Here is a 17,239-nt window from a genome sequence, read left to right as displayed (position 1 = left end):
CTGGCAATTTTTGAATTTCATCACCCACCGTTTTGTATGTTTTTTAAGCCTTTTGTTTTACGGGAACAGAGGAAGTGTCCTCATAAACCATGTTTACGTTGTAGTACCCATGTCATTATACACATTTGTGTCCTCATAAACCATATATACCAGTACACACACACACACAGTATGCATACAATCAATCAATCAATCTATCTATCTATCTATGTGTGTGTGTGTGTGTGTGTGTGTTTCTGTGTGTGTTTGTGTGTGTGACAAATAACAAAACGCCTGCTCTTATTAACCTACTGTTAGGCCTAAATCACTAAACTTTGTGACTCATAAAGTCATCTCCATTGAATAAGTCTGTAATACAGAAAAGGCCAGAGTGGATGTTAAGTAGTAGGCACATTTTAAATAGCATCAGCAGTCAAGCTTGCCATTAGCTCTACTACATTCCTCTTGTAGAAGTAGTATTTACAATACCAGTAGAGAATGCAGCAGCATATGGTACTGAATCTCTTTTCTAAATTCAATAGCACAGGGCTGGTGTTCTTGTACTATGTACAGATACTGTGCAGTGGCTTTATCTATTTTCTGAGGTTACATTTTATGTTTGTGCAAACATAGTGGCTTTATGTAGAAAAATGCAAATGCCTTTTTTAATGCATTCCAAATGAATTTGCATGATGCAAAAAATGCTTAATTTGTTTTTGAGCATTGCAAAAGTTAGGCCATCCTATTCTATTATGCATGAACAAGTAGCCTTGAAATATGACATTTAAAGTTTTTGTTAGTTTGGGTCACTCAAGTATGGATTCTTGCCTCCAGGAGTTGAGATGCCTACAGTGACCTGACACTGAAAACAAGGCACAGCAAATGTAAAAGTGATATAGCAAACAGCACTTGAATGTGTCAAAATATTGTTAAAATAAATAAATGAAAGGTGCACAGCAATGCAAAACAAAGTTATTGAGTCCAACATATAATAATTGATATATAATATTTTAATAATATATAATAAAAGTGTCAGCTAAAATAAAACTGCAATTATGAGAAGGAATTCTGAGATATAAAGTCAAAATTATGATTGAGGCAAAATTCCCTGCAGAATGAAAATCGATTATTAAAAAATACCATAAAAATCTTGTTTTATCTTATTTGAACTATTTTTAAGTTCTCATACTGCACACCCTTTTAAATAATGCTTACACCCATCCCAAGGTGTGTGTGATTGATTTTTCCGTACATTTCTGCCATATGTACATTGACTGACAGTCACCACTGATAAGCTACCACTAAATATTGTAGAAATGTAATTTGCTGTAAAGTTGCTTTGCAATGATTTGTATCGTGAAAAGCGCTGTACAAATAAACTTGAATGAATGAATGAATGTGTGTGTGTGTGAGTTTAATTATTTGTTTTTGATGGGGTGCCTCCAAGCAGCTGGTGCCCTGGGGGTCTCGCAGGACCGTAATTCCTCCTTGGGGGCCACTGTATCTGTAGCCGGTTATTCTTTACTCCTCACAGAAGTTAATGCTTGCTTCAGTCGAAGAATATTTTCCAGAGATGAGTTACACATCTCAGGACATAAAGCAAAAGTAATAGCTGTGAAAAATGTGATAGAATAGGATGGAGAGGGTGAGCTAAGGGAAAGACGGACTGTAAAATTTTTGCCCAGACACTAGAATAGCCAGTGGTTACAGTAAAATAGTTTTATTGTATTGGGACTTTGAGAGAAATGTCTATACCGGCTGGTGGTGATTAGATGCTCTGCTTGGAGATAGTGGTTGTGCTGTGATAGCGGTTCAGTGATGTCACCCCTTCCCTTTCTTTCTTTCTTTCTCAATACTTCTGTCTTATGGGCCATTCACAAATCTTGCCTTTTGTATCTTTTGACAAGGCAAAAGAAGTGAATATTTAAAAAAAAAGGGGTCTCCAGACACTGCGGCTCACATTCATTACTCACCCATCTAGGATCTGTGATTTAATGTGTAAAGTAACAGAATATATTAAAATGTTCCAACATTTCAATCAGTACACACTATCAAACCATTTACTTGTCTAATTGTGATTTTGCAGTTGTAATGGCATATGTGGCAACTCAACACACAAATCAGCAAAATGATTGTCCTTCTTATTATCTAAAGCACTGGCCACTCTGTGGGATCAAATCTCTCATTGGACCATTATGTGGCACCCCTAGGGGATTCTTGTTCCCATCATCTCTTCACCATCGATCTGAAGCTGAAATACATGCACGGCACCGCATGCTTCACCTGAAACAAAGAGCTGCAAAACATTCTAAACCCCGACAACCTGAAAGCTTGTTAGGGGCTTAGCGGGAGTGTTTTTTCTTCTCCACCCCCCTGCCGTTCCACATGCAGAGACAAGAATGAGTCAACTTCAACAAAAGGAGGCTAAAATCTTCTGTACCTGTTGGATTCCTGTTGTTTTTAGGTCTGACAGCACGCTGAAACCTTCCCTATGAGAGCATATTCACAAACTCCGGCACCCGTAGAGATGCTGAGGCAAATTTTTACTTGTTTTTTTTTAAAGTTTTTTAAAAGTTTTTCTTCCAACACCTGAAACAGATTCTTTGGAGACCCTTGACAATCTTGGTGGAACAACTGAAGCTATAAATGAGAAAATATAGTCAGTAGTGTTAGTGGTTCAAAACAATACACTATCCCTCATAGCTTTCAGCGCTACCTGTTTAACTCCCATCTCTTCAAGATCAGATTTGAATAAATGGAGGTGTTAACCCTCTCTCAGACAAACAAATTAATCGTCACCACAACGACAAAGCCTGGTGACATTTAGTGAGCTACCATCAAACTTAACAATCAATCCAGGCTTTAACTTGTCCCTGACTCAATTAAACCCACTGAGCCTCAATTAAATTTCCTCAGCTTCACACAAACAGTCCCTCTGAGGGGATGGATTGAGCATCTGGGTCGTTTTTATAGGGAGAGGCCTGCTGAAATGCATTTTCTACATCTTTCTGGGGTTTGGGGTTTGTACTTTAAAGGGCAGAATGTTAAGAAATAATCTATAAAGCAATGGAAATGAAACAATGTTATTTTTAACATTCAGTGTTTAAACAGTTGCAATAAAACTCAGTCCAGGTAGACGGCATAGTCAATTTGATGCAAATGAAAGCAAGGCTGTGAGTTCAGTCCATTCAACACTATCTTAAATGGATAGAAAATAGAATAAAAGATAGAAAAATGAAAATTCTCTCATCATTTACTCACCCTCATTTGGTTCCAAAATTAATGTATGCCGTTTTTTTTCTTCCGTGGAACACTAAAGAAGATATTTTGAAAAATGTTGGTAACCAGTTGGTAACAGTTTTGACTTACATTGTATTGATAAAACAACAACAACACTGAAACATTTTTCAAAATATCTTCTTTTAATGTTCCACAGAAGAAAAAGTCAAACAGATTTAAAATGGCATGATTTTCATTTTATTGAGTGAACTATCCCTTTAAGGACATAGGTCATGTCTAATTGTTTTAACCTCAATAATTTCATATGAATAGAATTATGCTACAAAATAAACGTATTTTTAATGCATAATTTTAATTTTAATTAAATATTTATTATTTAATATATGTTTATTTATACTGTACATAATTACACAAATAACACAAATAAATACAATACAAAAAAGGAAAAAATACTATATCAAACTATTCACATTATTATTTATACTTATAAATGTTATATCTTTAATCCACAACATGTTGGAAAGACATATTTTCAATGCCTTATTACCTGCATGATTGACACCGATCAATATCACAGCATATACAGTACACACTACAACAAATACACAGCAAACTGTACTTCTATCTCTTACAGCCTCATTTTTGTTTGGATCATATTGCATATGAAATCTACCCTGATTGAGTGATTGTGATTAAGAGGAAAATTCTGTCATCATTTACTCAATCTCATGTTGTATTTTTTGTCCAGAAAATGGAATTCAGTGGTCACCAAAACTCTTACCAACATTCTTTAAAATATCTTCATGTTCTGCAGAAGAAACTAAGTCACACTTGGTTTTGAACAACATAAGTGTGAATAAATGCTGACACAATTTTAATTTTTAGGTGAACTATCCCTTTAAGTTAGATAAAACACACTGAAGATCCTCCTGCTGTTACACCGAAGAGAGGCAGATCAGACAGTGAGGGTGGACATGCTTATAAATCAGGTGTTTATTCAGTATTTAGTATTTATACAGCGAGGTGTGCTTGCACTTTTTCCTGGTGTCATCCCACGCCACCCACTGTACTAAAAGACCCAGCAGCAGCATCAATGCGGCATATATCAGACCTTTTAACAGAGGAGGCACAGATGCAATTGGCCTTATTGCTGCAGTTCTATTTCTATTGATATTTATGCATTTCACAATCAGCACAATTGTACATACGGGAGGAGAAGTTGGTTTGGATATTACGATTAAACCCTTGCTTTAAACATCAATCTCAGTGATTAAAGGATTGAGCATAATTTGTGCCACTTGTCTCAGTTGATCACATTTGATACGTCTCACCAGTGAGTCCTGATTGCCGGAGAGATTTATTCCAGGCATATGGTTGGCTGTCAGGGTGCACTGGCCAAGTTGTTCATGGACACAATGTGGTACCTGGATGCATCTCTCTGAGGATGGAAGACATTTAGATCTCCCTCCAACACCCATCCCTGTCTAACTCAAATCTCACAGCGACCTCCGTTTCTCTCCATCTGTGTTTGTGACTCCGAGACAGCTTGCGACCAGCTTTTGGGAGGTGTTTATGTGTGTTTGCGTGTGTGTGTGTGTGTGTGTGTGTGTGTGTGTGAGACATGTTGTTTTCTCCTCAAAGCTATGATAAATGTTCCACTGTGTCCTCTCACCATGGAGCAGATGTACCTCCGGGGAGATCACACAACAAACACACACACATACACACAGTCTGGCTCAGTCAGCCAGCTAAACTCTTGGCTTAGCTGCTTGGCTATGGTATCTTGTCTCACCTCTCTGTTGACATGGCAGCCTCAGCAGTGTCAAAAGCCCAAAGCTGTGCCCAACTAGATGAGCTATTCAAGTGAAGAGACATTGGTCACACTTTATTTTAAGGTCCAATTCTCGCTATTAACAAACCATTAACTACAACTTTTGCCTCAATAAAATCCAAATTTGCTGCTTATTAATAGTTAGTAAGGTAGTTGTTAAGTTTAGGCATTGTGTAGTATTAGGGATGTTGAATATGTTCATGTAGAATAAATGCTTTATAAGTACTAACAAACAGCCAATATGTTAATAATAGGTATGCTAATAAGCAACTTGTTAATAGTGAGAATTGGTCCCTATATTAAAGTGTTAGTGAAACATTCGCACACAAATACACACTCACAGTATCTATTAAACTCCTTCCAATACTCAAGACAGACTTAATCAGGAAAACGTTCCTCCTTCTCATAGAAATCTCCTCTCTGCTGAGACCAGTGATGTGTAAAAAGCATTAAAGATGCAAATAAAGCGCACGCCGCAAATAAGAGAGTGACGTTCATTAAAAGGATAATCTAAAAAGTCCTTGGGTGTTGTTGCAGTTGTCTAGGTGGCTGTACTCTAAAGCAAATGCACATGAATGAGGAGATGCGAGCGAGTGAGTGGGAAAACAGAGGGAGGGAAGGAGAGCAAATGAGATCGTTAAATGCATCGAGGGAGCAATAGATCTCAGCGCATTTTAGCCGAGTGGCCAGAACGGCACAAACAAGCTCTGCGCCGCATCTCTGTGGTCAGTCAGTGGTGGGAAAACAAAGATGGATGAGACTAAACACGCGCATTAGGACCTCGTGGATACATCAGAAACCTTACTATTCAATTTATGCAGCACAAAAAAGCCACATTCGTGTATTTTAAGAGTATTCCGTCCAGTAACATTGTGTTGGTGTGTATTTATCTACGTGTCGCACGTAATCCATCAAAAAACAATGTGAGACATGAAGACGTGATGTTAACAGGATTTCTCCCAGAGTGAGCAGCCAAGTTGGTCAGGCTAAGTGTCTCCCTGTGGCAGTAAATCGCTGTGTAGACAAGAGTAAATCCCCTCAGCCTGTCCACTGCACTCAGGGGACTTGGACTAAAACTAGCCTCTGGACTGGCCTGTACAGCTGATTTATCTTCAAAGGCTGCTCTATAAAATACTATTTATGGTCAAGCATGCTAATTCTAGCCCATTGTTTATCATCTGTTTGTTTGTTTGCATAAAAAAGAAAGCTTCTAATAAATTACACTACCACACGCAGTCAAACCGTAAGCTATGGTGGTTTCAGCTTAGTAGAGTTGCTCAGAAAAGAACAGACTTATTGTAAATAATTTTACAGGTTTAGCTTGTAGATATTTTCCTTGTCGTAAAATTTTTCTAATTGGCAGCATATAACATCTAAACAATCGTGACACAGACTGTAAATCTGGTAACTAGTCTAGTAACAGTTTCAAAGCCGGCCAACTCCTACAGTACCAACACATGTTCTAAGAGGAAGTGTATGTTTGTTGTCCTACCAGGTGCTTTGTAGAAGCCATTCTCCTCTCTGTAGGGCAACAGATAGACTTCTCCCTCCTTCCAGATGAGGGACTGCTCGTGCCCTCCGGAGAACACACCCTTCCAGCCATCTGGATCTGAGCACACAGTACACACAACAAAGTCTTAGGTCACTGGTGAAAGTGCTTCCATTGAGCAGCCTTTTACGATTTAATACAAAAATGTTCTTCACAAATTGAATGATCAGCATAACAAATTGCAAAATTGAAATTTCTGTACATTTCAGAATGTTAGTATTTGGTTTCAGTTGGTTAGTATTGTGCTTCAATGGAAGCAAGAACTGACCATCTATACAAAGAGTCACATGATCAGTGTCACAAATCTGATCATTCCGTTTGAATGATCTGAAAAATCCTAAATAATTCTAATTAATTTGGCACCACAAATTTTTCTCTTATTTAAAATGGTCAAAATCCCAAAACCTATTTATTTTATTTTTTTTAAATGTGTTCTCAGTTCTTTTGGACCCCACTGTATATATCAACTATTACAAAAAAAAATCCAAAAAGTGCTGATAAAGTGAGTAAAGAAAGAAATGTGTGATTGCAGTAGGAGGCAGGAATTGTGAACATTGATATTTGGAATGTAAAACATTCCAAAACAGTATAAATGTTTGATAAATTACCTTCTAGGAAGTCTGAAGTAATATTAATTGCCATGTACTGATTGGAGGGTGAACAAGCGAGGGAGTGTCCAAAGCAAAAGCATTTTTTACAGCCATCTGGGTTTTCCAGCTGGAGGTTGAAAGAGCCTGGTCTACACCTATAATACAGATAAAGACACATAAAACAGACATATAGTGCTCAGGTTTCCTCACATTTATCAAAATAATTTATGTAAAGATCTGAACAATGTGGTGCTTATTTTTGAGTTTGCAGTGGGCAAAGAAGAGTGCAAATGAGCATTTCTCCATTGATTTATTATAGCTGGAGGTATTTGTGTATGTGTGTCTGTTGTGACCTAATAAGAAGCTTATTAAAGGAATAGTTCACACAAAACTTGTAAGTCTGTTTGAAACACTGAAAAACCCACATTCTTCAAAATATCCTCTTTTGTGTTCAGCAGAAGAAAGAAATTCATACAGGCTTGGAACAACTTGAGGGTGAGTAAATGACAGAATTTTCTTTTTTGGGTGAACTATCTAGGTAATAGAGTAAAAATACATAAGTAAATAGCATTGTAAGGTGTTAAGAGTAATCCAAATGACTACTCAAATGATAAAAAATACAGATTTCTGCATTATTTGCACTTATTGCATTAACTGATTTGTGTCACAGATCTCTGTGCTAAATACAATAATATTAATGTCTCTTGCTCTTATTGTGCACATGCCAATGGAATGCATGCCAAAGGTTGCAGATGAGAAAAACAAGAGGTGAGATGTGAATTAAAGACACACAGAGGGATGGTATGTGAGGGTGAGAAGCAGAAGGTCACCTGTTGCAGGACTGACCCTCCACATTAGTCTTGCAATGGCAGTGTCCGTCTTCAGCTGAACACACTCCTACACTGCCCCTGGTGTCACACTCACACAACCTGTTTGAACACACACACGCACAGATGAGAGAGCCACAACTGATGTGCGTGTAGTGTGCGGGTCAGCTGGCTGACGGCCTCAGGTCAGAACTGCTCTGTCAGCTGTAAAGGTTTATTTATTTATTTTTTTTAATCTCACTATGATCTGCTACATGGCCTGAAACCACAGTTTTACCTGGCTTGCCATTACCCATAATTCTCTGACAAGTAACCTCCATCCACTCTCTTTTCATCTTTTTTTCTTTCATGTTTTACTCCAATGAACCAACTAATTTGCACCCAAAAACAGTGATCCACATGGGCCACATGAAAGTGTAGTGGTGTATAAAATTTTTGTTTGACGTTTGCCTTTCTCCTGTGTTTTCTTCTGCATTATGCCATTATTTGCGTCATTGACTGTGCATATGAAAAGTGCAAATCTTCTCAGGTGGATATAATCTGTACACAGCTTCAATATTGAAATGATTTCTTTTTCTTTCTTAAAATAACGGAAGCAAAATTAAGTAAAAGTACAACTGTAACAAACTCTAAAACAATACGTTTAATATAAGCCATAAATGAAACAACATAAAACAACATTAAACGTTACATTCCGTTACATTCCTCTGCCTCCCCCAAACAACTATTTCAACAACTTAAAATTTTTTTCTCCACTAAGTTAATTTGGAATAACAGATGTACCAGACTCCGCCTGACACTTTTATATTTGCCATATGATAGAGGAGGTCTAATCTATATTGGTATTATTGGGCTGTACAACTAAGAACAATAATGTTTTCTTTTTTATCTCAGGACTTCCCACCTTGGGTGGATATGGAATCGTCTGCAATCAAATCCAGCCTGCCTTTAAATGTATGTTTATGTTCATCAGAATTGAAAGATCTATAAAGAAAAATTCTAACCCTATAGTTATAAATATGATTGTTGTATGGTATGATGTGAAAAAAATATTTATGTGCCTTTTAACCGTTATCTTGTTTTAGTCCCATCTGGGGCAATACAAAGTTTAAACCAGTCAGATTAGACACAGGTTTCAAGATTTGGGCAAAATGCAGAACATTTCTTTGTGAAATTAAAATATGACATTTTAAAATATGCATTATACAGTGCATTTAATATGTATTATACAGAGTCAAGATGAAAAGAAAATATCATCTAAACTTTTCTAAAGACAGTCAGTTCCCCTCAGAGATACATTCATATAAACTCCTACCCACAACTGTATCGTGATTCATTTAATATCTCAACTGACTTGAATTGTCACATATTTGTATCGATTTTCAACCAGCTCACAGTGCATCGTTACATCCCTAATAAGTGGTTGATGCGGATTTACATAACTCCAGTTGTATTGCATACATATAATGAAAATATCCCTGAAACTTGCTTAAGATGCAGTGAGTTTAAAGGTATGCTATATCATTGTATGTGGGAGTGTGAAGTTGTCAAGAATTTTTGGAAATATGTGAAAGGGATGATAGAGAGGATCCTTGGTGTTAACATTCCACTGTCACCTTTACTCTTTTTATTTCATTTATATGCGGAGACCAAGTAAAAAAAAGATGAAGTATATATTTCTAAATATAAAAATAAATATACAATTTTTGGGGACCTTTCAAATTGTTCTTAAATGTGGTTGAGTTGAAAATGTGTTTATATAAGATGTGATATAGAGACCTGCACTCCCGCGGGACCCAAGGCAACAGGGTGCGGCGCGGGACAACTCTTGATGGGCGAGTGTGTGTGTGTGCGGGATGCGGGAGAATAAAATAATTTGCGGGACTCCCGTAAAATAGAAATTATCTAAACATAAAATGTCTAAAACATATAAATTGAATGTTGATGCTTAGCCTAAATAAATATTTTATCGGGAGCGTTTATGCTGGGATGTTGTGGAGCTTAGGAGATGTTACAGAACCATTTCATGTAAATTTGTTCGATGTACTGAAAAAAATCTATATAGATTACTTTTATGCGGGCTTTTGCGGGCGGGAGCGGGACAAAACATGAATGTCGCGGGCGGGAGCGGGCCCAGATAAGATTCAATTCAATTCAAGTTTATTTGTATAGAGTTTTTACGATACAAATCGTTGCAAAGCAACTTTACAGAAAATTAAGTTTCTACAATATTTAGTAGTACCTTATCAGTGGTGACTGTCAGTTTATGTACATATGGCAGAAAGGAAGATATATTTCTGCGGGAGCGGGACAGAATCTTGCGGGAGACGGGACTGAAAAATCCGTCCCGCGCAGGTCTCTAATGTGATACTGTATAATATAAGAGGAGATACTGTATATTAATGTAAAATACTGAGAAGTCTGTTTTTTTATGTTGTTTTTTGATGTTTTTCAATATGTAGGCTATAGATAGTCTGCAGTGGTGTATTGTTTTTTTAGGGCTAGAGATCACAAAAAAGGTCTTCAAAAAGGTGATATATAATTGTTTTATTTGTGCTGTGATTCGGTTAAATTGAATTAGTTTCACAGTATTGTTTTGTTCCAAAGATGAGTGTGAAATATATTAGCCTAATTCTGCTCTGCATGAATTAAAGTTTTAAAATATACTAGTCAGATATTTCTGCATAATTCTGTATGCAAGAACTAAACGTTTTCTCATTCTTGGTAGGGATACTCTCGCTCTCATTACCTGCATCCGCCAGGGCCGAGAGAATGGAAACCGGACTTGCAAATGTCACACTTCACACCAGACACACCTGGCCAGCACATACACACTCCCTCTGCATCACACTGCAAACTCATAGAGCCTGGAGCGAGAAAGAGAGCGAGAGACAGCTTTTGACAGACTTTCATAGCCTTTGGGTTTTTTAACGAGTACATAGTTTCAGTTGAATTAAAGAATCGTTTCCTCATCTAAAAATTCAGCCAATAAAGTTTAATAAATGCTAATTTTAACATATCTTATACACACATTTTGCCACCTGAAGCAAAATCAGATATTTCAGATATAAGACGAACATGATTAGTGTGCAATTAAACAGCAACAAATAATTTTAAAAGTGCATGACTTTTTCCCTAACGTTCTGGAAATTTAAATCCATTAATATTGCAATATCCAAATGCAAATTAATATTTAACATTACACCAATAGGCAGCATGAATAAACTTTTTTATTTATTTATCACCCTTACGTGTCTTACGCTTTGTTAATATTAGCTATAAGAAAAAGAAAATCCTGTTTGAATTTATGTGCGTGAGACTTTTCTTCGCTGTATTTACTTCAGAGCTGTATATTTCTATGTATATATGTTCATTTGCATGAGTGTATGAGATAGAAAGCATTCAAGACCGATTACATGGGTTGATATAAGATAGTAGTGAATGTGTGTGTGTGTGTGTGTGTGTGTGTGTTTGTGTGTGTGTGAGTGTGTGAGTGTAACTCACCCATTGCATTACAGTTGCAGTTTTGGCAGGGCTGCTGCGTTAATGCTCTAAAGAAGTTCTCTCTGCATCTCTCACAGTGAGGGCCAGCTGTGTTTTCCCTGCAGCCAACACAGCGCCCCCCACTTCCTGTGCTGCGGTACTGCTCTGCATCAAACACACATTCATCAGCAAGACCACTGCAGTTACACCCTGAGAATCAAGAGAAAGAATTGGAGGAATGTATATGGTTGAAAAAGAAAAAACAAGAAGAACAACAGATCGAACTGATTAGAAATAGCAGTGGACGTTCATTTAAAGCTTTCGGTCAAATTCACACCAGCATGTTCAGTTTCAAAAGGTTTTGGATCACACACACACTACCTAATAAGCTCCCCTGCCACAGGCCCCTTCTTCTCAACATATCATCGAACCAGAACGCACAAAGTCAGCTTTTTATGCACCTGCTACCTAGGGGGGGCATTGTGGGACATTACTCGTTTTATTACAGCTCCGTCAGTCTATTGACTCTGCAATAACCATCACATTATCACTCTCTAATGGGACACAGTTTCTTGAGCTGCCACTGAAGAAAGGAATGCATACTATTACAATAAAGGAAACATGCTAAAGAAAGGGAAAAATGCTTATTTAAATTAATTAAATCTCAATTTATTTTACATCTAAATACATTCTTAATGAGGACACACAACTATAAGTAAGCAGTTTTTTCAATGATTTCTCTAAAACATAAACTAACATTCCAAAGGTATTTTTTTTATGAATTAATACTTTAATTCAGCAAAGATGCATTAAATTAATCAAAAGTGACAGTAAAGACTGTTACATTGTAATGACAAATTTCTAGTTCAAACAAATGCTGTTCTTTTTAAATTTACATAAAAAAATTTATTATGGTTTCCACAAAAACTATTAAATAGGCAGCACAACTGTTTTCAACTGTGATAATAAGTGTTTCTTGCGGAGCAAATAAGCATATTAAAATGATCATGTGACACTGAAGACTGGAGTAATGGCTGTTGAAAATTCAGCTTTGCCATCACATGGAATATATTACATTTTAAAACATTAAAATAGAAAATAGTTATTTTATAACCGTTTTTACATAAAAAAAGACTTCTTCCAAAACCAAAACTGCACCAACTGCAAACTTTTGGACAAATTTAGATAACGTGATTGAAGCTTGGCATCATCCAGCAAATATACATGTTAATCGGACTACAATAGCCTTGGCGTTGAGCACATGCTTCAAAAGACAGCAATGACATGTAACAAATATGTCATGCATACATGGACAGACAGACAAAGACTAACTCAACTACACAAAAACCTGCTGGAACTCCATTATAAGTACGCATGTAAAAGTACTTATTAATTCAACCAGTAGTGTGAATGTGGGGCACTGACAGGCAGTGTTAAGGAAATCTGTTAAAAAAACTTCTGAAATCATTATTTTCGCAATTCTGTTCGGTGCTACTTTGGTGACAGAGAGAAAACAAACAAACAAACAAACATGTATTACTGTAAAACTATTGTGTTTAAAGACATCAAAACAGACTGGGAACAAACCTAGAAACAATTGGCTGGTTTCACATAGTTGCAACATGTTTTAGTAAATATGCATATTTAAGAGATGTTTGGATGTAATGAATAAACATTTCTAGGTTGCCTTAATTACTCTTCTAATTTTTAGTCATGCAAAGAAGAGTATTGCAATTTAATAAAGCATTTCCATTGAGGCTTATGGTGGAAGCTTTCAGAGCCTGTCATGCAAATGATAAACTTGGCAGAGTCTGTGACGAAAAACTTCCATGCACAGAATGCATCGGCGGTTATTTCCACCTCCTCACCAACAGATAGTGCTACTTTTGCACCCAACTTGTTTATTCATTAAATCCACTTTGATGGGAAGGGACAACAATTACCAACAGAAACCCATCTGTTGACCACTGAAACAGAGAGTTAATTAAAAGAACGTGGAGCTTAGTGGAATACAGAATGAAAATAATTAACATGGCTTTTTTCGCCTTATGGGTTTGTCAGAATAGCCAATTACAGCATCCCCCTAAAGCATTTACCAGAGACGCATGACAGCACACATGCACACAACACATTACACGAATGAAACTTTCTTAGTTATTGTGCTGAAAGGCTAAATGATGTGTTGTTTAACTGAATTACTGACTGCTGTGAGCATCTTCATGTAAGATTGTGCTGTAAATACAGTGCAGCTAAGGCAAGTGAAAGAAACGTGATCTTTTCAAGATATTGCTATGATATTTACAGCAAATCCTGATGATACTGTTGACTTTGTACAACACCCGTTAACATTGTACAACATACAATGCTAACTTTTTTGATCTTTCAAACTTCTTTGGTTGCACAAAATTGATCTACCATACATTTTAGATACAGAACTTAACACATTTAAAAAAAATTTTTCCATTAAATCAGTTACACTGAGTAAACTAAGCAAATTCAATCACAGCCAATGTGCAAGAGGCAACAAATTAACTTCTTCATTTCAAAGTTAATTTGAGAAAGTAAAACTCTGCAGTCTCCAGCAGAATTTCATGTTTAATGAAGTTTAAAGCATTAAATATATAATGCTGAAGTGAAGTATCAAATATAAGCTAAATTCACTGTTAGTTCATTTCCAATTCTCAGATACTCCAAACACAACGCACAGATGGGTCTTCAGCTGAACCTTCAGTTTATTATTCACAGAAAAATATTATTAACTAGTAAAATGAAAAACATTGTTAAATTAATCATGTAATGTAAAATTTACTTGGGGCCTAATGCATTTTTTCAGCTCTTTTTCTTGATTCTAATCTCAATGGGTTGTGGTGTCAATAAATTAATGAACCAGATGATAAAATATTACCGTTTAACAGGATTAACAAAGAGCTTTTTACAACTTCAGGGTGAATCTACTTAAATAGATAAAGAATCAGGCCATACTCACTCACACACTGGTTGGATGAATCGGCGGTGGCCCGTGCCCATGGCCGGTCCTGGTAGAAGGGGGCACAGTGCTGACAGTCGACCCCTGCAGTGTTGTGCTCACAAGCACACACCAAACGTCCGTCCTCATTGGTGACGCAGTCACTGGCATGACCATTACACTTGCACCTGCAAAACAGTTGAGAGTATGTTAGCATACTTTTAAGGCTCACTGTTTTCTGTGGACACATAAAAATTTCCCTTTGCCAAAAAAAAAAAAAAAACTCAGGATGTGGCATATGGGAGGGGAACAACAAATGAGCCAGATGGTTGAATTTAAAACCAAATGACACCAAAACACAAAGCAAATTATGATATGCTACAGGGACCTTAAAAGAAAATATGAATTGATCAACATTGTCAGATATACTAAGTAGAAACACATTCTGACCACAGTGTAGATGTTGCATTTATTATGGCTGTACAAGTCATGGCCAAACGTTTTGGCAGTGACATAAATTTTGTGTTTTGCTAAATTTGCTGCTTCAGTATTTGTAGATTATTTTTCCACATGTTTCTATGGTATACTGAAAAACATATATAATGAATATAATGAAAAAAATATAATGAGTCAATATTTACAGTGTTGACCCTTATCCCACCTCAATAGCAGCAAAAGTGTTTTGCAATACAATATGAACACAATAAGAACAGTCATGGCCAAAGTTTTTGTTTTGCCAAGTTTGCTGCTTCAGTATTTGTAGATTATTTTTCCACATGTTTCTATGGTATACTGAAAAACATATATAATGAATATAATGAAAAAAATATAATGAGTCAATATTTACAGTGTTGACCCTTGTTCTTCATAACCTCTGCAATTCGCTCTGGCATGCTGGATATTAGCTTCTGGGCCAAATCCTGACTGATGGCAATCCATTCTTGCCTTATTAGTTCTCGGATTTGATCACAATTAGTGGGCTTCTGCTTGTCCACTCGCCTTTTGAGGACTGACCACAGGTTCTCTATGGAATTGAGATCCGGGGAGTTGCCTGGCCATGGATCCAAAATTTAAACGTAATGGTCTTCGAGCCACTTCTTTATCACTCTTGCTTTGTGACATGGTGCTCCATCATGCTGGAAAATGCACGGATCATCACCAGATTACTCATGGATCGTTGGAAGAAGTTGCTCTTGCTGGACGTTTTGATACCATTCTTTATTCATGGCAGTGTTTTTGGGCAGAATTATGAATTATGGTTGAAAAGCAACCCCACACATGGATGGTCTCAGGATGCTTCACTGTTGGCACAACACAGGACTCATGGTTGCAGTCAATTAATGTTAGCTGGTCATTTTGTGTCAGGATCAAAAAACAGTGAATTTTTTTTTTTGTGAAAAGTTCATTTTTTGGCCAATGAAGCTTTTAGCAATTATTTAAATCTAGAAACAATGTGAAAACCCCAACAAACAGCTTAAGCAGCAAACTTTGCAAAACACAAAAGAAGCTTTTAGCAATTATTTAAATCTAGAAACAATGTGAATGAACACCACAACAGCTTAAGCAGCAAACTTTGCAAAACACAACATTTATGTCACTGCCAAAACTTTTGGCCATGACTGTAGGTTTGGCAAGAAATTAGCTTAGCAAGTGTGTGTTTTCACCAACGTACCCTGATAACTATTAACATAATTACATTAACATGTTTGTGCAGTTTATTATAAGATCAAATAAACAGAAAAGGTAAAAAGACACTGATATATAAGCCGATGAAGAAGAAAAAAATCAGACATGCACAAACTCAAACACAGACACAAACAATATGCAGATGGTGACAAACACAAATACACAAACACTGTCTCTTCCACATCCTGTTTATACCACAAATACACTGATGATGTAGAATGTAGATCACATGGCTGGCAAAACTCTCTCTCTCTCTCTCTCTTATTAAAGTCCAGTTTCCCTCGATATTTAGAGCTCTTTCTCTTTCTAATTGTCCTATTCATCACTCACTCTATGGCCATTTTCCTTCATTTGCTCCCTTTCCCTTTTCTCTTCGTCAGTATACATCTGCCAACAAAACATTGGTGACAGCTGAAAGACACATCTACACAGTTGTGATTTTATTTACCTGCCCCCCACGGAAAAATCCGATATGGCATAAAAATATGAACGAAGAACTTTGGGATCTTTGAAGAACTCATCTCCAAAAGTGTTCAGTCTGTCCAGAGAGATGAGGATATCAGTAGCTGTCACCCAGTCCTAGAAAGAGAGAGGGAAATAAAATGAATTATTTTTTTTACTAAACTCAAAAACATGAAATCCTATGAATAAAGTAACCTGATAACATAAGGTTAAATGTTAGATTAAGTAGGAAAAAATTCTTACAAATGCAGGTTACAGTGCACTCTGATAAATTGTGAAACCGTCTCAGGTTACTTATGTAACCATGGTTCCCTGAGTAGGGAACGAGACACTGCGTCCTCTAGAGGTCGCTATGGGGAACGCCTCGTCGTGACCCGTGTCTGAAGCATACATTGAAAAAACACCAACTCGTTGGCCGGCGACAGCCATGACGTCTCTACCGGTGCGACTATAGTATAAATAAGCGCCGGGAGCACACATCATTCACTTCTTCATCTGAAGCTTGCGTCCGCAGCATGGCAAGAAACCTAGAGGACGCAAGTGTCTCGTTCCCTACTCAGGGAACCACGGTTACATAAGTAACCTGAGACGTTCCCTTTCATGGGAACTTCGAACTGCGTCCTCTAG

General features: G+C 36.9%; 1 protein-coding gene across 1 annotated transcript in view; it reads right to left on the bottom strand.

Annotated features, from left to right (window-relative positions):
- Window positions 1–17,239, bottom strand: part of LOC107757520 (laminin subunit gamma-3-like) — a 69,981-nt gene that overhangs the window by 28,127 nt on the left and 24,615 nt on the right. Inside the window, exons 3-9 of the mRNA XM_016575009.1 lie at window positions 16,599–16,729; window positions 14,486–14,652; window positions 11,521–11,709; window positions 10,766–10,883; window positions 8,020–8,118; window positions 7,208–7,344; window positions 6,543–6,659 (exon numbers count right to left, since the gene is read on the bottom strand). Coding sequence (XP_016430495.1) covers window positions 6,543–6,659; window positions 7,208–7,344; window positions 8,020–8,118; window positions 10,766–10,883; window positions 11,521–11,709; window positions 14,486–14,652; window positions 16,599–16,729 — 958 coding nt within the window. The remainder of the gene's footprint in view (window positions 1–6,542; window positions 6,660–7,207; window positions 7,345–8,019; window positions 8,119–10,765; window positions 10,884–11,520; window positions 11,710–14,485; window positions 14,653–16,598; window positions 16,730–17,239) is intronic.

This window comes from Sinocyclocheilus rhinocerous, unplaced genomic scaffold, assembly GCF_001515625.1.
Source record: "Sinocyclocheilus rhinocerous isolate Xijiao unplaced genomic scaffold, SAMN03320098_v1.1 scaffold984, whole genome shotgun sequence".
NCBI classification, from domain to species: Eukaryota; Metazoa; Chordata; class Actinopteri; order Cypriniformes; family Cyprinidae; genus Sinocyclocheilus; species Sinocyclocheilus rhinocerous.
The sequence above is the reverse complement of the archived record's forward strand: the minus strand, read 5'-3'. Positions and strand labels throughout refer to the sequence as shown.